The 14,299-nt window shown below is 37.8% G+C and overlaps 4 protein-coding genes across 8 annotated transcripts; 1 reads left to right on the forward strand and 3 right to left on the reverse strand.

Moving 5' to 3' along the window:
• Positions 1–24: 24 nt before the first annotated feature.
• LOC17896487 (probable inactive tRNA-specific adenosine deaminase-like protein 3) lies at positions 25–3,069 on the forward strand. 4 transcript variants are annotated; one of them, XM_023787517.1, is made up of 11 exons: positions 25–131; positions 217–341; positions 665–757; positions 862–913; positions 1,013–1,089; positions 1,171–1,292; positions 1,425–1,507; positions 1,738–1,837; positions 2,053–2,463; positions 2,552–2,655; positions 2,731–3,069. In XM_023787517.1, the coding sequence occupies exons 3-11, from the start codon at positions 685–687 to the stop codon at positions 2,909–2,911; spliced, it is 1,203 nt and encodes a 400-aa protein (XP_023643285.1). In that variant the 5' UTR covers positions 25–131; positions 217–341; positions 665–684; the 3' UTR covers positions 2,912–3,069. The 4 variants fall into 4 exon arrangements, with proteins under 4 accessions (XP_023643285.1, XP_023643284.1, XP_023643286.1 ...); XM_023787516.1 differs by adding an exon at positions 432–557 and having other exon boundaries at positions 34–341; positions 649–757; XM_023787518.1 differs by adding an exon at positions 432–557 and having other exon boundaries at positions 34–341.
• Positions 3,070–4,774: 1,705 nt separating this feature from the next.
• On the reverse strand, positions 4,775–6,775 carry LOC17894608 (glycerophosphodiester phosphodiesterase GDPD4). 2 transcript variants are annotated; one of them, XM_006301224.2, is made up of 8 exons: positions 6,466–6,775; positions 6,284–6,381; positions 6,126–6,186; positions 5,949–6,029; positions 5,734–5,826; positions 5,401–5,490; positions 5,194–5,321; positions 4,775–5,102 (listed from the first exon to the last, which is right to left on the reverse strand). In XM_006301224.2, the coding sequence occupies exons 1-8, from the start codon at positions 6,730–6,732 to the stop codon at positions 4,934–4,936; spliced, it is 987 nt and encodes a 328-aa protein (XP_006301286.1). In that variant the 5' UTR covers positions 6,733–6,775; the 3' UTR covers positions 4,775–4,933. The 2 variants fall into 2 exon arrangements, with proteins under 2 accessions (XP_006301286.1, XP_023643706.1); XM_023787938.1 differs by having other exon boundaries at positions 6,126–6,190; positions 6,466–6,561.
• Positions 6,776–6,956: 181 nt separating this feature from the next.
• On the reverse strand, positions 6,957–10,049 carry LOC17894128 (eukaryotic translation initiation factor 2D). Its single transcript, XM_006300808.2, has 8 exons — positions 9,857–10,049; positions 9,574–9,685; positions 9,268–9,458; positions 9,078–9,172; positions 8,582–8,980; positions 8,214–8,322; positions 7,275–7,923; positions 6,957–7,191 (listed from the first exon to the last, which is right to left on the reverse strand). The coding sequence occupies exons 1-8, from the start codon at positions 9,989–9,991 to the stop codon at positions 7,070–7,072; spliced, it is 1,812 nt and encodes a 603-aa protein (XP_006300870.2). The 5' UTR covers positions 9,992–10,049; the 3' UTR covers positions 6,957–7,069.
• Positions 10,050–10,282: 233 nt separating this feature from the next.
• LOC17894554 (SUN domain-containing protein 4) lies at positions 10,283–13,005 on the reverse strand. The gene is made up of 3 exons (XM_006301981.2): positions 12,589–13,005; positions 12,137–12,357; positions 10,283–12,048 (listed from the first exon to the last, which is right to left on the reverse strand). Exons 2-3 carry the CDS (start codon positions 12,297–12,299, stop codon positions 10,433–10,435), a joined length of 1,779 nt encoding a protein of 592 aa, XP_006302043.1. The 5' UTR covers positions 12,300–12,357; positions 12,589–13,005; the 3' UTR covers positions 10,283–10,432.
• Between the last annotated feature and the right edge of the window lie 1,294 nt (positions 13,006–14,299).

The following is a 14,299-nucleotide window of genomic DNA, read 5'->3' on the forward strand; positions in this document are numbered from 1 at the left end:
CCAAAACCCTAAGGTTCCCTTTATCTTATGAAATACATTATTCAACTCTTCTCTTATCTTCTTCTTCCGTCTTTCTCTCTTCTTCTCTACCTCTTCCGTCTTTCTCTCTTATTCAAGTCTGAAACTAACAAGTTCGCTCCTTTTTTATTAAACTTTTTAGTTTCCTCCTCACTATTTTAAACTTTTAATCTTTTAATTTAATTTTCAATTAATTAGGTTAATTAGTAAAGCCTAAAGCCTCCTCGTTGTGAAGGAGGCACTCGTCTTGTCGACCTTTTTGGTGTGAACTCGCTCTCTCACTCTCGGCGTCTCTATGTCTTGTTGCTTGAGCAAGCTACAACGTGAGTTAATCTAATCTCTCTTTCTTTCTTCTATGTAATATATTTTACGGTTTCTGGAATTACATCTGAGTGTGAGTACTTGTTTTGAAGTTTGCTCAACAAGTGAATTCGATAATGCTGTTCATTGAGTGCTTAGAAAAGCCTGAGCTGGGTTTTACTCACTACCTCTACTTATTGAATCTGGGAAATTGAAAGATGTTAAATTGAGACTCTTTTGTAAGTTCTCTTATATGAATTGTCATCAGTCTCCACAAAAAAAAGTTTGAATTTTTCCGTGTTTCTCCCCAATTCTTATAATTTGAGATAGTGATGTTTAATGACAGCTGAAGAATAGAGAAAGGTTATGGATTCAGATACATGGGAAATTATCCATGTACCTGAAAAGCCTGCATTGTCACCTGACCATCAGCCCACTGGTAATTTTTTCAAACTTCTCCCATGGGAAATTATCCATGTGTTTCTTTTTTCAAAGGTTAATTTTTTCAAACTTCTTCTTTTGTGTTGTTGTTGTTGCTCACAGTGAAGGTGTTTGCGAGTGTAATCAAACCCAAATTTGCCAATACGATAGTGAGGTTTGTTTGCATTGTTGTTCCCACTCTTGATCCCTTGACTGAAATTTTCAGCTGTAATCTCCACTTCAAAATGAGTGAAATTGACTTTGATGTAATTAGGCATTTATGTAAGATTGCTCCTCTGGAAGATCTTCGCCATGTTAAAAGGGTGAAGAAGAAGATTCTTCCAGATCATGGTATCCCATTATTAGTTTTGTTGGCGCTATGATACACCAAACTTAAAATTATGAGGTTTTGATTGGAAGCTTATTGGACAGGTGAACCTCAGTTGACTGTCATCTTATGTCTAGCACCTGAGCACCACGATCATTTGAATGATTTGCCACCTGATGTACAGAAACTCGTTGATCCCTATGAGTTGAGTCCTTTTATTACAGAAGTGGGTTTCTTTTTCTCCTTTCTCACCATGATTTTCTTCAAGGCTTTTGTTCATATAGCTTCCAAGTCAAAGATTTCTGCTCATTCAATTATATTTTCGGTGGAATCTCATATTCTGCTATAACTATGATAGGTATACAAATATGCTGCGGTGTCCAAAGAAGAGTGGGAAGAACAAAGTAAGATATGGCCAACTTCATTTCACCCCCCAACCTAGTAAGCTCCATATCAATCTGTTAAATTTTGGTTTCTGGGATGTTTTTTGTAACCAAAAGAGTACATTATTTTTCTTGCCTTTTAATTATTTAAGCTTTAGTCTTTTCTGAAGTAATCCTACTTCTTGATGATTTCTATTAGTGCTCTTATATGCATTGTGATAGCAATATATTTCTTCATTTATAGTGCAGCAGTCAATTATTTTCTACTTTTGCATATGGTAATGACAGTAATATAGACGGCATCGATGGGTTCAGCAAAGAGGAGACACAATCAATCTGCAAGTTCATGAGAATTGTTATTGATATGGCAGTATCTGGTCATAAACCAGTAAGTATTTTCCATTGATCTACATAACGTTGATATGAAGTTTTAGACAACAGTCCAGGCTCTCTTATTCATATATTTTCATTGTTAAGATATCATTTGCTTTTCTTTAGCGCCTCAATCCTCTTTCTCGTGGTAGTAAGATTTACCATTGTTTCATTACTGTTTCATTACATAGAAATGATTTCAATTTACCAAATTTGTAATGTACTTTTTAGTTTGTAAATGCTGCAGTGATAGTTGATCCCTTAGTTAGGCGGATAATAGCTAGTGAAACTGATCAAGTATATGCATCGTCTGCTCCTCATGACAAGACTAGCGCAGAGACCAGGTCCTTCAAGGAAACAGGGGATATATGTTTAAATGACACACTTGAAAAAAATAATGGTTCATTATCTACTGTTGCTTGTCTGAATCCCTGGCAATGGTGTTTACAGCCGCATGACACTGAAAATTGTAGCCACTGGCATCCTCTTAGGCATGCTTCCATGGTTGCCATTGAATCTTCTTCTGCCAGAGATAGACATATGTTTCCCAATTCATCCGAAATTTCTGGTCAGGATCTTGTTCAGCCCTCAAATACGGATTCCCCGGCTAAAAAGCAGAAAACAAGCAGTCGAAGTCCGGACGTAAGTTCTAGCCAACCAAGATTTTTAATTTCCTCCACGTACTTTGACTAGCAGAGCAGTCTCTCTTAAACTTTTGAGTTACCGATAGGTCCAAACTGACAGCAGGGAAGAGACTCTTAGAGATCCTCCAATGGAAAGGCCGTACCTTTGCACTGGTTATGACATTTTCCTCCTGTTGGAGCCTTGTACGATGTGAGTTTCTACATACATTATTACCTTTCTAACATCCCCAAGTTTGTATATCTAAAGTCTTGATATGTTCCCAAGGTGTGCTATGGCGCTTGTGCATCAAAGAATAAAACGGATTTTCTATGCTTTTCCAAACCCTACGGCAGGCGGTCTCGGGGGTGTTCATAGACTTCAAGGGGAAAAGAGTTTGAACCATCATTATGCTGTGTTTAGAGTCTTGCTGCCTGACGATGCTCTTAGACAATCGACCACGGTCTAATACATTATTGTAGTCGAGTGATAGTATTACAGGTTCTGAGTAACAAAGCTGATTATTTGTTCTTGTTCATGCCAAGAATCCAAAATCTATTGTGTTATTATGTAGACCATTCAAAAAAATTCATTAGCTGAAGGAGAAAAGAAGTTGTTCTGAGCTAATTGCGACAACTAATTAGGACGAATATAGATCTTAGATACCAAACTTTTTCGAGAACTTATATATGAAATTTTAAAATCTATCAATTCAAAGAACTAGATTATTAACACAATTAATCTAAGTGATTAATTGTTAAAGGAAAACATATGAAAGCATATTTAATCATTTTATTTTCATTATTTTTTAGCAGAAATTTTCAACAATAATAAGTATAATTTGAAAAGAATGTTTTAAAACATATGTTCGCATTATATAAATGTACCACTCATATGGCTCAAATGTTTTGTCACTTCTATATATGTATTAGCTATTTTAAAAAATGGTTTGATTTAATATTTTTATCTGTTTTTTGAGCCCCGTTCCTTATGTTTTTACTAGTATCAAATTCTTATTTTTATCAACATATTGCATATTTAAATATAGTTATGATGAATTGGTACAATATGTTGAACAAGTTTTTGAAATTGTCAAGACGAGTACAGTGAGTGGGTAGTATTTAGTGTTGTGTTTATGTTATGTTACAAGTAGCACAACTAAGTTTATGGAACGGGGCTGTGTCAGATGATTTTTAGTTCTTTAGCTTTGTTTTGTAGTCTTGTAGATAATGATGTTCCATTATCTTCTCTTTCTGATACTTAATTTTGTAAATATTGTCTCAACAAAATTCAGTTTTGGTATTGAGCAACCCTGAATGTGAATAAGCTAATACTTAAGTAAATATTGTGTTTGTAACTGTGCTTGTAGAGAGGAATCATCAGAGATCAGCTTTTCCAGGATACCGAGGGAAAGGAATGATATCTCTGATGTTATCAATTCCTGTAGCGAACAGAATCATACGTTCGAAGCCAAGTCCAAATCCACAATGCTTCACTGTTCCATAACGACGCAAGTCAATGTACCACTCATATGGCTCAACTGGTAGACCCATCTCCTCGATCCTGTTACAAGAACCAGATTTTGCTTCATAAACCGATCACAAAAGAGCCCAAAATATTGAATCTAAGTTTCACTTTCACATACCTCTGTTTGATGACTTCATATTGTTCTTCCCTTTGGCTTTCACCAATGACTTCTCCAACCTAATATATGTAGACAAAGAAAACAGATTACGAAAATAGCACTGACATGTATTCTCCAATGATTGAATGGCATTGAGTAGGTTTTATAAGAACTTGATGAGATTTAATCGTAATCCAAATTAATTAATTTTAATTAGAAACAGAAATTAATTGGGGCTGCTCAGTGTCTAAGCTGCCACTAGAGCTGTCAATTAGGGTTAAACCGCAGAGGGCTTTTTTTAATATGTGTTTTAGTGGGCTAGCTCGCTTTGATCCGCGGTCGTAAAATTCAAAATCCTAATCCAACCCGTTTCATAAGTGTGTAGAACCGTCTTCAAAAAATAAAGTTAAAAACTTATATACACAATTAGGTATTAGTTAGCCCGCTGACCGCAACAATTAGCCCGCTAATAATTTTATACCGCAGCGGGCTCAACCCGATTGATCGCAAACACCAAAACTAAAACCCTATACCGCTAAATTTTAAAACGGATTGGACTCTAACCCGCGGTCTTTAGCCCTAATTGACAGCTCTAGCTGCCACATCAGCAATAACGTGACACACTTTTTTAACTTTTGACTTGTGTTACTGTGTACAAAAGGCTCCGTAGTGTGTAGTCAAAAACTTGTGTTTCAGTGAAACAACATAAACAGAAAGATATTGAACTTTATCAGAAACTTCTGAGCTGAAACTGTAATTTTTAAGAATGCTTGAGTTTGGTGAATCGTATAAAAACAGCTAAGTTGGTCTTAAACTAACTAAACATGGAACTAATATCAGTTCTCTGTTGCTCTAACCAGAAGATTATTATGTCCGTATGGAAAACCCTTCTTCAAGACACTCAGTTCTAAGATCTTCCATGAGACCTTGAAACATAGATGGATCGCTCGTAACAACAGCATCCACACCTAAGTGAAGCATCCTTTTCATTGGATCAGCATCATCCACAGTCCATGCATACACCTCTTTGTTTCTCCTGTTGATCAGATCAAGCAAAGGTTGTAAACAAATGGAAAATGATGGTGGGTGTGTTTTCAGTTGAAAAACATTGGAATCTTATTGCTTACCGACGCACAACTCTAACCAAATCTTCATCAATCAAAGGATGATACACTCCCACAACCCTAGCACCCTTCATTCTCAGCAGGCTGTTTCTCGACCCGGTCAAAGGATCTACCATCACAATGTATCCCACCTGCCAAAATAAAAAGTGCAAATATGAGCAAGAAATTTCTTTTTTTTTCATCCTCACAAGACAATCCATTTCTGTTTACCGTAGTATATGGTGCTCGTCTGATTATGTCCCTAGTCAAAGTGTCGCTTTTGGCCCATATGATGCAATTCTTGCACTGCGCTCTCTCCATCTAACAAGAGAGGATTAACGATTCACGTAAGAAAAGCAAGAAATACCACCATTGAATCATCAACAATAGTCCACTCTGTTTTTTCAAGTACTTATACTCTGGTGCACAAAGATACGAGGAGAGAAATGATTAAGCACGCTCTTAAAAAATTAAGCTTGTTGATAAGGGGCAAACAAGATCTCGTGCCAATTGTACTAAAGCTTTATAGTACAAAGAGCTAGTAAGTGATAACATAGTACTTACAACAGAAAGAATGTCTTGTGCAAATCCCTTTTCATACATTGGCGGTCCAACTTTCGCATCAAGAATCACTCGCCGGACTGAATTTGATATCAACTAGATAGTTATTGAAGATAAAGGTTAGATTCAACCACTTGTCATTTGTACATCAATTACAAAAAAAAAAAAAAAACACGAGAAGATGGCAATAACAAAGAGTTGCAACGTTGAGGCGTTACCGCTAAAGCATCTTCAAGAGTAGGAATCCTACGATTCACCAAGGTCCCGTCAACAATTTGTGAGACATCAAGTTCCTTGATCTACAAAAAGGGTCATCAAAGGGTTTTAGAGAAATGGATGCAAATAATGTGAAAAGCACATCCCAAAAGCTGGTAAATTGAGAGAGGAGAGGAAACCTGTTTCATACTCAGATCTCCAACTTGAACAGAAGAGTTAAGAGCAATACGCTGCAGATCCCTGACTGTGCGTGTGATTAGACGATGAATGAACAACTCTGATGAGAATCCAAACACAACAAAAGAAGATGATACAAGGAAGGATCAGAGTCTGTAACCTGTTGTGGAGAGCGAATAAAACACCATCGGATGAACGTGAAACATCGACTTCGATGCAATCAACTCGAGAACGTATAGCTAAATTGTAAGCATCCATCTGTGAGAGAGAGTAAAGAGAGTAAGGTTTAAAAGAGTTAGTGGCACGAGTGTGAAGAAGAAGAGATCGAGAGAGTGTACGTACAGTGTTTGGGAAAGCGAGGGTTGAATCGCCGCCGTGAGCACAGACAAGTGGAGGATGGTGAAGCCAATCGCACTTTTGCGCGACAATCTGACGAATTCGTCGGAGCTTGAAATGGAAGAAGAGAGGAGGGAAGATAGCTAAGAAGGCCACAGCAAAGAGAAACATTCTCTTGAATTTTCGCGAATACAATGGCCTGAAGAAACGACGGCGGCGAGTTCCTCCGCCGTCGAGTGGCCGTCTTTTCTGCCGCCATTCAAAAATCGCCATTAGCTGAAAGACAACGAAGGTTGTTTTAGGAGCTAATGAAGACGTTTAATGCTGATCTTGGAAAAAAATAATAGAAGTTCACCAATCACCATCGAACTCGTGTCTTTTGAGTTGCATCAAACTTGTTATTATTTGGAAGTAATTTAATGAACATCTCACAATCTGACATCAATAGATTTCTTCTTTTTTTACTTTGTGATTTTGTTAGATATACAAATGAAAACTTTGATTAAAAAGAACACTTTTATTCTCATTTGTTTCATATCTTAAACTTAAAGAGTCAGTAATGTAAATCCATAATATAAAATTAGAAGTTTAAACACCAAAGAAAAAAAAGTCACTTCCTAGTCTTATCAAGAATTTCAATGTATCTCTTTGGAACTCCATAGTGTTCCACCAGATATTTCGCAAGATTATCAATCACACCTCCTTGAATAAGAACCTCGTAACCTTTCTTACCTGAAAGCAACACACAAAACAATCATCTCTCAAATAGTTTATTCACTTACACAGAACAAAAAGGAAATAGATTTTAAACGTACCTGGAAGTTCCCCAACTGAAGTACTGCAAGCAAACTTCTTCTGCAGTTCTGATCCAAACGAGTCTGGGTCTATCAAGAACGTCTCCATCCCTGTCACCTTGGTCACCTTTTTGTTACCTTGTCTTCGTTCTGTCATTATCTGAACCGGCTTTATAGCTCCTTTACGAACCACAGGTTCACCGCCTCCTCTCATCACTACGTGATGAGGCTGCATTCTACCTACAAACGTCGACCCAACATCCTTTTTGTGAATCTCTGACGGATATGCAGATCCCTTTTTGATAGCTCCTTTGAACAATGCATCACATAGTATCGCATCCAACACCACCATTGACTTGTTTATTGGCTTTACCAGATTTTCCTTCTCGATGTATCTGAACACAACATCAGTGGCTTCAGAAGCTGTGTACAGATTTCCTTTGTCTTCCCCAACTGATGCAAATATTCCACTGTTGTGTATGCTTGGTTTATAGACCTCTATGATTTCAAGCATTTTCTCTGACTGAGCTTGCAATGTGGAACGCTCTCCAGGAGACTCAGAGACTTCCGCTTTCTTTTTCTCTGGCTTGAAGGATTTGTAATCTGGGTGGCTGCGGTTGACTGAAATCAATACAATCTCCTTCTTATGCTTGTCTTCTTTAACAGATATCTGCGCATATATTTCAAAGATTGTGACAGAGTGTAGTTGCCAATCAAGACACCAAAGCAAATCTACTAACAATTATGAGTATATCAGGGTAAAGATTTGTAAATGCCAATGTGTTACATACTTTTAAGGAGATACAGCTTACAACACTTGATACTAATAGTTTCCTAAATTGAGAAACCAGTAGGTTTTTGTAGTTAAACCGAACAACTACTAACACTAGTGTTATATCAGAATATAAAATGAAGCCAAAAAATTACCATAAGACAAGGGAAATTAGTAAGAAAACTGACCATTCCAGTAGACGCTTTAGATTGCAGCCACTTTGACAGCTTTTTATGGGAAGACTTCTTAATGTCAAGTGTGAGACCAGAAGGCCTACAAGGTAACACATGATTTGCCCTGTACCACTCACAGGAAAACATTTGTAAGCCAAACTTGGAAAGGAGAAGGAAAACAGACAATTCCAGGTGTATAGCTTGTCATTGACGGAGTCAAGAGTAACACAAACAAGAACAGAGCTTCAGAGGACAATAAAGCAACCCAATCATAAGGCAACAAGGTAAAGCGGGATTGCATACAATAGTAGGTACGACACCAACCCAAAACCAGAATATAGTTGGATTTCCATGTAACTAAAATATTTGAATGGTGTTCTTACCACAGAGTGCTTCCTGGGATGGGAAGGTCCTTCTCCTTTAATGTTGTATGCAATGCTTGCAAAAGGCATTGGTCAAGAAGGGCATCTACCTCCTCAGGAGAGAAAATATTCTGCTTGTCGGTATTTGCTTCATTAGCAGAAACGTCATCTGTTAAGTTCAGCTCATTCATGCTCCCAACCACATGTTCTTCAGTGTCATTCTTAGAATCCGTAACAGAGGTTGAGGGCCCAATATTATTCACATCACCAGATTCATCTTCAAGTTCTGTGCCTGTCTGAGGACCAGCTGAAGAGTCTGTGATTTCTTCAACTGAACCAGAAGCAAGGTAAGATGGGTCCTCCATGACAACATTCTCCATAAAACCAGCATTTGGAACATAGTGCCCTTCAGCAGACTCCCTGTGAAACAAGCCTTCCGCATTTAAGAAACTGAATTCCTTCAAATATAACAAAAAGAAGCAAACAAAAAGCAAGCTGTTGCCAGCATCTCATGTACCAAAGGAAGTCACGGTAATAATGAGTTATCCGTAAAGCCTTCCCATGCAAACCTGCTTTAAGGGCTTCTTCACTACTCATTGTGGTACAACCAACCTTCAAAAACATGTATAACCATGATGTTACTCAAGACACAAGCTTCAGTTTTGTTAAGAAAAATTATATCGGTTAGCAAATATAAGGAGACTCACCGCAATAGGTGCCTGATTTCCAGGAACTTTGACAGCCCATATTTCTCCGGCGGAGAAAGAAGGATAGCCTTGGGGAGGGATCAAAATACCTGGGAACATCAAATCTGCACCACCTAAAACATACCGTGAAACTTCACCTCCTTTCAACATAAAGGAAGGTAACATTTCAGGAGCCTCCCAGAGAGCAAAAACTGCAACACAAGAAGGAACAAAATACAGTTAATCAAATTGAACTGGTATTAATCAACAGTCATATGTGTCTCTTAAGGTTTTATCATTTTCCATATATATCTGGAAAGTGCAAACCTGTGGGGAATATCTCAGTCCCTCTTCCATCGATATCGAAAAACATGGGACATCCACCTTCAATACTATAGACATGAACTCGATTCTGAAACTTGGAAAGAGTTATCTCGACCTAGACAAAACAAGCAAAAGTAAGCAACAGTGAACCGCATCAAACCGTTGCAGAATCCGATGCAATCAATTCGAGAATCAATCAGATGACACGAATCAAAAATTCCTAGTACTCTATCCAGACAACAACGATACCAAAAACTGAGGAAAAAAAAAAAAAGAGAAATCAGACCTTGGGAGGAAGAATCACGTCGAGGAGTTCATCGGTTAGAAGCGGAAGCCTATTTCGGACGGTGCGGCGGAGTTTTTTCCGGTCAGCGCCGGAGAGACGCTGGTGAGACTTAGCCTCCACGGCCTTCTTGAACATTCTGTTCGCCTGTAGTGTCGCTTTACCACCGCGGGATTCGAACCAAACCAGACCAGTGTCGTCGTCTCTCACATAAACCCTCCTTTTTGTTTTCGGTTTTTCGCTTCGCTTCTGAGCGTGCCACGTGTCTCTTACACTGTAATTTCATCAAACCGTTTTACTAAACCGGTCCAGAATAGTAAATTGATGAGACCTTCCAGGGATTACGGTTTTTAGTAACGGAAACTACAAAATTTGTAAAGAGTGTTGAAGAAACCGGAATTTCAAGGCAACAATACTAATCTTCTTCCATTGAATCGAACAAAACTCTTGTATTAAATCTTATGGACACAGCATAAAGATATCTTCTACATTGTTTTATTGGGGTATAAAGACTCATACTAACTCTACAGTAATACTAGAAAGCAAAAAGAAAGACCAAAATTGAGAACTCTTCTCTCATCATAGGGACAAAATGAACATAATGAATGTTGAGCTTATCAATAACAGAAGCCAAGCCAAGCCACCTGGCGTCTCTGCTCGACATATCCCCTTACCGAGCACCACGGCTACAACTGCTATAGCCCCAAACCCGACACAGATTGTGAACACAACCACACCTTTCTTCTCCATCCACTCCATTCTTTCCAATACTTGCTCTAACCTCTCATTCACTTTCTCCTTCTCATTCTCTGCCTTCTCAAGCTCTGTCTCCACTCTCCTCCGCCACTCTCTCATCTCCATCGCTTCCTTCTTCGTACTCTCTTCCCTCTCCTTCATTCCTCCTACCTCCAGTCTCATAGTCTCCACCTCCTTCTCTCTCTTGCTCGCCTCAAGGTCCATCTCCTTGAATATCTTCCCATAACTCGAGCTCCGCTCCTCCAAGTAACTCTCAAGCACGGATAAGCTCACGTCCAGTGACCGTATTTTCTGCATCAATATCTTCAGGACTGTGTCCCCTGGCATTCTGCTTCCTGGTTGATGTTTTATCTCTTCCACCGGATCTGGCAGCTTTTTTCTCTCAGTTAATACTTCAGCTTTCACAACAACAACCTCTGGTGAGGTTTCTTGTTCCTTCTCCTTCTGTTTAGTCCTGTCTTCATTGCTTTCAGAGGACTCTGTTGCTTGTACTGGCTTCTTCTCTTTCTGCTCAGTGTCTCCTTCTTGGGGTCTCAGTATGTTTTTGTCTTGGATAGATATCAAATCCTCCAGCATTCGCTCCACAGCATCCACTCCGTAGACTTCTAGTAAACTCAAGGTGCAGTAGAATTCTGAACCGTAGTGGCTTAGGAAGTTTAGCTTTAGATATCTCACCCATTGAGGATCCGCGAGTGTAAAGTTCTGCTCGTGCTTCATGTTTAAAGCCGTGAAGTTCCCTAGATGAACCCAGGTATCAGTAGGATAAACCAAGGTGCCAAGGATCTCAAAATCCTTGAGATTGGAAGAGTAATGCTCGAAATTTGCAATCTTGATTGTGTTCACCAACGTTTCTTCTGAAAGTTCTATGACAACGAATTTCTCCTCGGTAGAACACGGGTTTCGGAGATACTTGTCTTTGTCCCGGCTTATGATGCTTGAAGCTCCTTTTGCTTCTTTGTTAGAAGATAAGACCTTTGCACCTTTTGAAGCAGCTGCATAGTTGTATTCTTTGCCACCAGGTTCCATCCTGTGAATCACACCGCTGACTTGGCCGGACAAAGCTTTGTCTCTAGAATTGGATGCTCTGCTCTTGAACTCATCAAGGCCAAGCGGGACAGCACGAGATAGCTGATCAAGCTTCGAAGCACTCGTCTCAGTATCATTCCCTGGACCTGTATAATTACCACTCTCACTTTGCTTCACAAACTCATTGCCTTTGCTTTCTGTAACGTTTCTTGCGATAACAGTTGTGTTGTCGACTTTTCTTTGCTTCAAAATGGTTACTGAGCTTTTGATTTCTTCGGCTGTGGCTATATTAACATCGGGACTCAAATGAACAGAGGCATACTCTAGTGATGGGGCATCAACAGACTCAGCTGTCTCATCTGCCTTATCATCATCTGGTTCACCTTTTTCAACTGAATCCACTAAAGACCTACCTGCAAACACGCAAGAGTAAACGTTAGATACACTTAATTAGGAGACAAGGAGTATATGTTCATCGAAATCAGGAGCTCAAAAAGTTACCTTTGTCACCATCAACATGACTGATCCACAATGTAGATAAGAAGACAAGTCCCCATATGAGAAAAACAAGAGACAAAGAAACTTTGTAGAAACGAGTCCTTCCATTAGAAGTAGTCTCAGAAACTCTTCTTCTAACCAGAAGAGCTCTCCGTGATCTTTGCATTTCACATCCAACCAAGATCAGATCACCACCAAACAAAAACTAAATGTACTGTTCACACCTGTTCATAAGGATGCACATCAGATTCATAACCATAAACTAAACAAGAAAAAAAATGATTTTATACAAACAAGCTAAAAAAAAATAGAACACATGATTCAGAGCAGCACGAATAAAAACAAAAACTTGTCCTTTCAGGTGACCCAGAATACAAAAACAGGGGAACTATTGAATTCCAGATCCAATTACGAATACGAAATTGAAGATTATAACAAAAGAAAGTAAGAATTACCTGAGAAAGGAATCGGAGATTGGTTGAAGAAGACAAACGACACCGAAGGAAGAAGATTCGAGAAGCTTCTTCGCGTCGTAAAAAACCCTTATCAACGCCGCCGTCTCCGATGAGTATCCGATCTAATAAACCCCGGTAAAAGAAATTCCGACGATATACCTCGTCTCTGCATCACAATCGATGAAACGCACCTCAACCTCTGCCACTTTTTTCACGGGATTTATAGAGCTCGGAGGCAAATTACAATTTTTTATTTATTTAACCGTTGTTATGGTTCTGGTGTTAAAAAAAGAAGAGAGGTGAAGAGTAAAAAAAAAAAGAGACTTTCAAATAATTGAAAAACCGCGGAAGAATCTGTGTAGAGCCGAGACAGAACTTGATCTGCTAAAGAGACAATGGAGAGATGGGTGTGTGTGTGTTGTGAGAGAACAGCAAATATGTAAAATATACACATTATGAATGAGAGAGAGAGAGAGAGAGAGAGAGAGAGAGAGTACCGGTCAATAATTTTTGAATTTAGGAATTAATGTTTTTCTATTTTCTTTTTAAATTCGTTTCCTTAATATATTAGTTTACCTTACCTTCTAATCCAAATCATGTGCTTAGCTGTAAAGTTCATTCACCTTTAAGTTTGACTATTTGTAATTAGATTTCCTATCTTTTATTTTTCACTTTTTACTTTTTTTAAAAATGGATATAAATTTACATAGTTTCCAAACGGGTGAGATTATTATCAAAAAAAAAAAAAAAGTTTTTTCATATAGTAATTTTTTTTGGATCTACACAAATGTGTATTACCAAGTATTATTGCCAATTCATTGGTGGGGTTATGGACATGGATGTAGTTATTATTATAGCCACTCTGGTATTGTATTGGCCAAATATATTTCTATCGTATTTAAATTATTATATACCTCGAGAGAAACTAAATTTTACAACATATACTAATATATTACAGTTTCCCACTCATTCAGTTTCTTCCTACGAAGACGAGTAATCATTGTCTCGCAAAACCTTTGTTTCAAATTACTTTAAAATCATAGGAGTCTTCTTAACTTGTTGTTTAAAAAATAGATCGAACATTTTTACATTAAGAATGCATTTGTCCCGTAATATTTTGACTTTTTACCCACTCAGCTCTGTGGCTTATTATTTTAATGTCTTAATTACTTCATGTTGGTCGATTAAGAATTAGCACACACTCGAAGTTTTCTAATCAATACAGTCATTATGAATCAACCGTTATATGGATTTCAAAATTTTAACCTTAAAAGTATTCATAAAAATTCTATAAATATGTTTGTACTGAAACAAAAGATAACACAAATAACTTAACCTTATACCAAAAAAATAATAATAACACAAACTAAAATAAGTCTAATTTATACTATGAAATAAATACGTAGTTTTCTAATTTTAACCAAGGAGTAATTTTTTAGTCTAAAATAAATAGAAAATAACGTTCTTTTTTACGCGTTTGCCTGCAGCTGTTTTGGAATTATCGTATTTAATTTGTTTACCCACGCATGAATAATTTTCTTTTAGATGTATATTGATTTGCTTCGAATAATTATAGATCACGACTTACACAGCTAGACGTCGGTCACAAATATCATAAGCCATGAGGGCATGGAGACAAAGTTTCATTCATTTCTTGTGGATGAATCATTCTCTACTTTAATTCGTTAAATGTCAATTCTATTGATGTTCT

Source organism: Capsella rubella, unplaced genomic scaffold (assembly GCF_000375325.1).
Source record: "Capsella rubella cultivar Monte Gargano unplaced genomic scaffold, Caprub1_0 scaffold_2, whole genome shotgun sequence".
In the NCBI taxonomy this organism is placed as follows: domain Eukaryota; kingdom Viridiplantae; phylum Streptophyta; class Magnoliopsida; order Brassicales; family Brassicaceae; genus Capsella; species Capsella rubella.

Excerpts from the sequence above, each read along its gene's own strand:
- LOC17896487 (XM_023787517.1), top strand. The coding sequence starts at position 685 with ATGGATTCAGATACATGGGAAATTATCCATGTACCTGAAAAGCCTGCA. Across the intron at positions 1,293-1,424 it reads TGAGTCCTTTTATTACAGAA|GTATACAAATATGCTGCGGT; the intron begins GTGGGTTTCTTT and ends TAACTATGATAG. Across the intron at positions 1,838-2,052 it reads CAGTATCTGGTCATAAACCA|TTTGTAAATGCTGCAGTGAT; the intron begins GTAAGTATTTTC and ends TGTACTTTTTAG.
- LOC17894608 (XM_006301224.2), bottom strand. The coding sequence starts at position 6,732 with ATGGCGATTTTTGAATGGCGGCAGAAAAGACGGCCACTCGACGGCGGA. Across the intron at positions 5,322-5,400 it reads GACGAGCACCATATACTACG|GTGGGATACATTGTGATGGT; the intron begins GTAAACAGAAAT and ends TTATTTTGGCAG. Across the intron at positions 5,103-5,193 it reads TTGGTTAGAGTTGTGCGTCG|GAGAAACAAAGAGGTGTATG; the intron begins GTAAGCAATAAG and ends TCTGATCAACAG.
- LOC17894128 (XM_006300808.2), bottom strand. The coding sequence starts at position 9,991 with ATGTTCAAGAAGGCCGTGGAGGCTAAGTCTCACCAGCGTCTCTCCGGC. Across the intron at positions 9,173-9,267 it reads GAAATCAGGCACCTATTGCG|GTTGGTTGTACCACAATGAG; the intron begins GTGAGTCTCCTT and ends ATGTTTTTGAAG. Across the intron at positions 7,192-7,274 it reads TTCAGTTGGGGAACTTCCAG|GTAAGAAAGGTTACGAGGTT; the intron begins GTACGTTTAAAA and ends TGTTGCTTTCAG.
- LOC17894554 (XM_006301981.2), bottom strand. The coding sequence starts at position 12,299 with ATGCAAAGATCACGGAGAGCTCTTCTGGTTAGAAGAAGAGTTTCTGAG. Across the intron at positions 12,049-12,136 it reads TCATGTTGATGGTGACAAAG|GTAGGTCTTTAGTGGATTCA; the intron begins GTAACTTTTTGA and ends GCGTGTTTGCAG.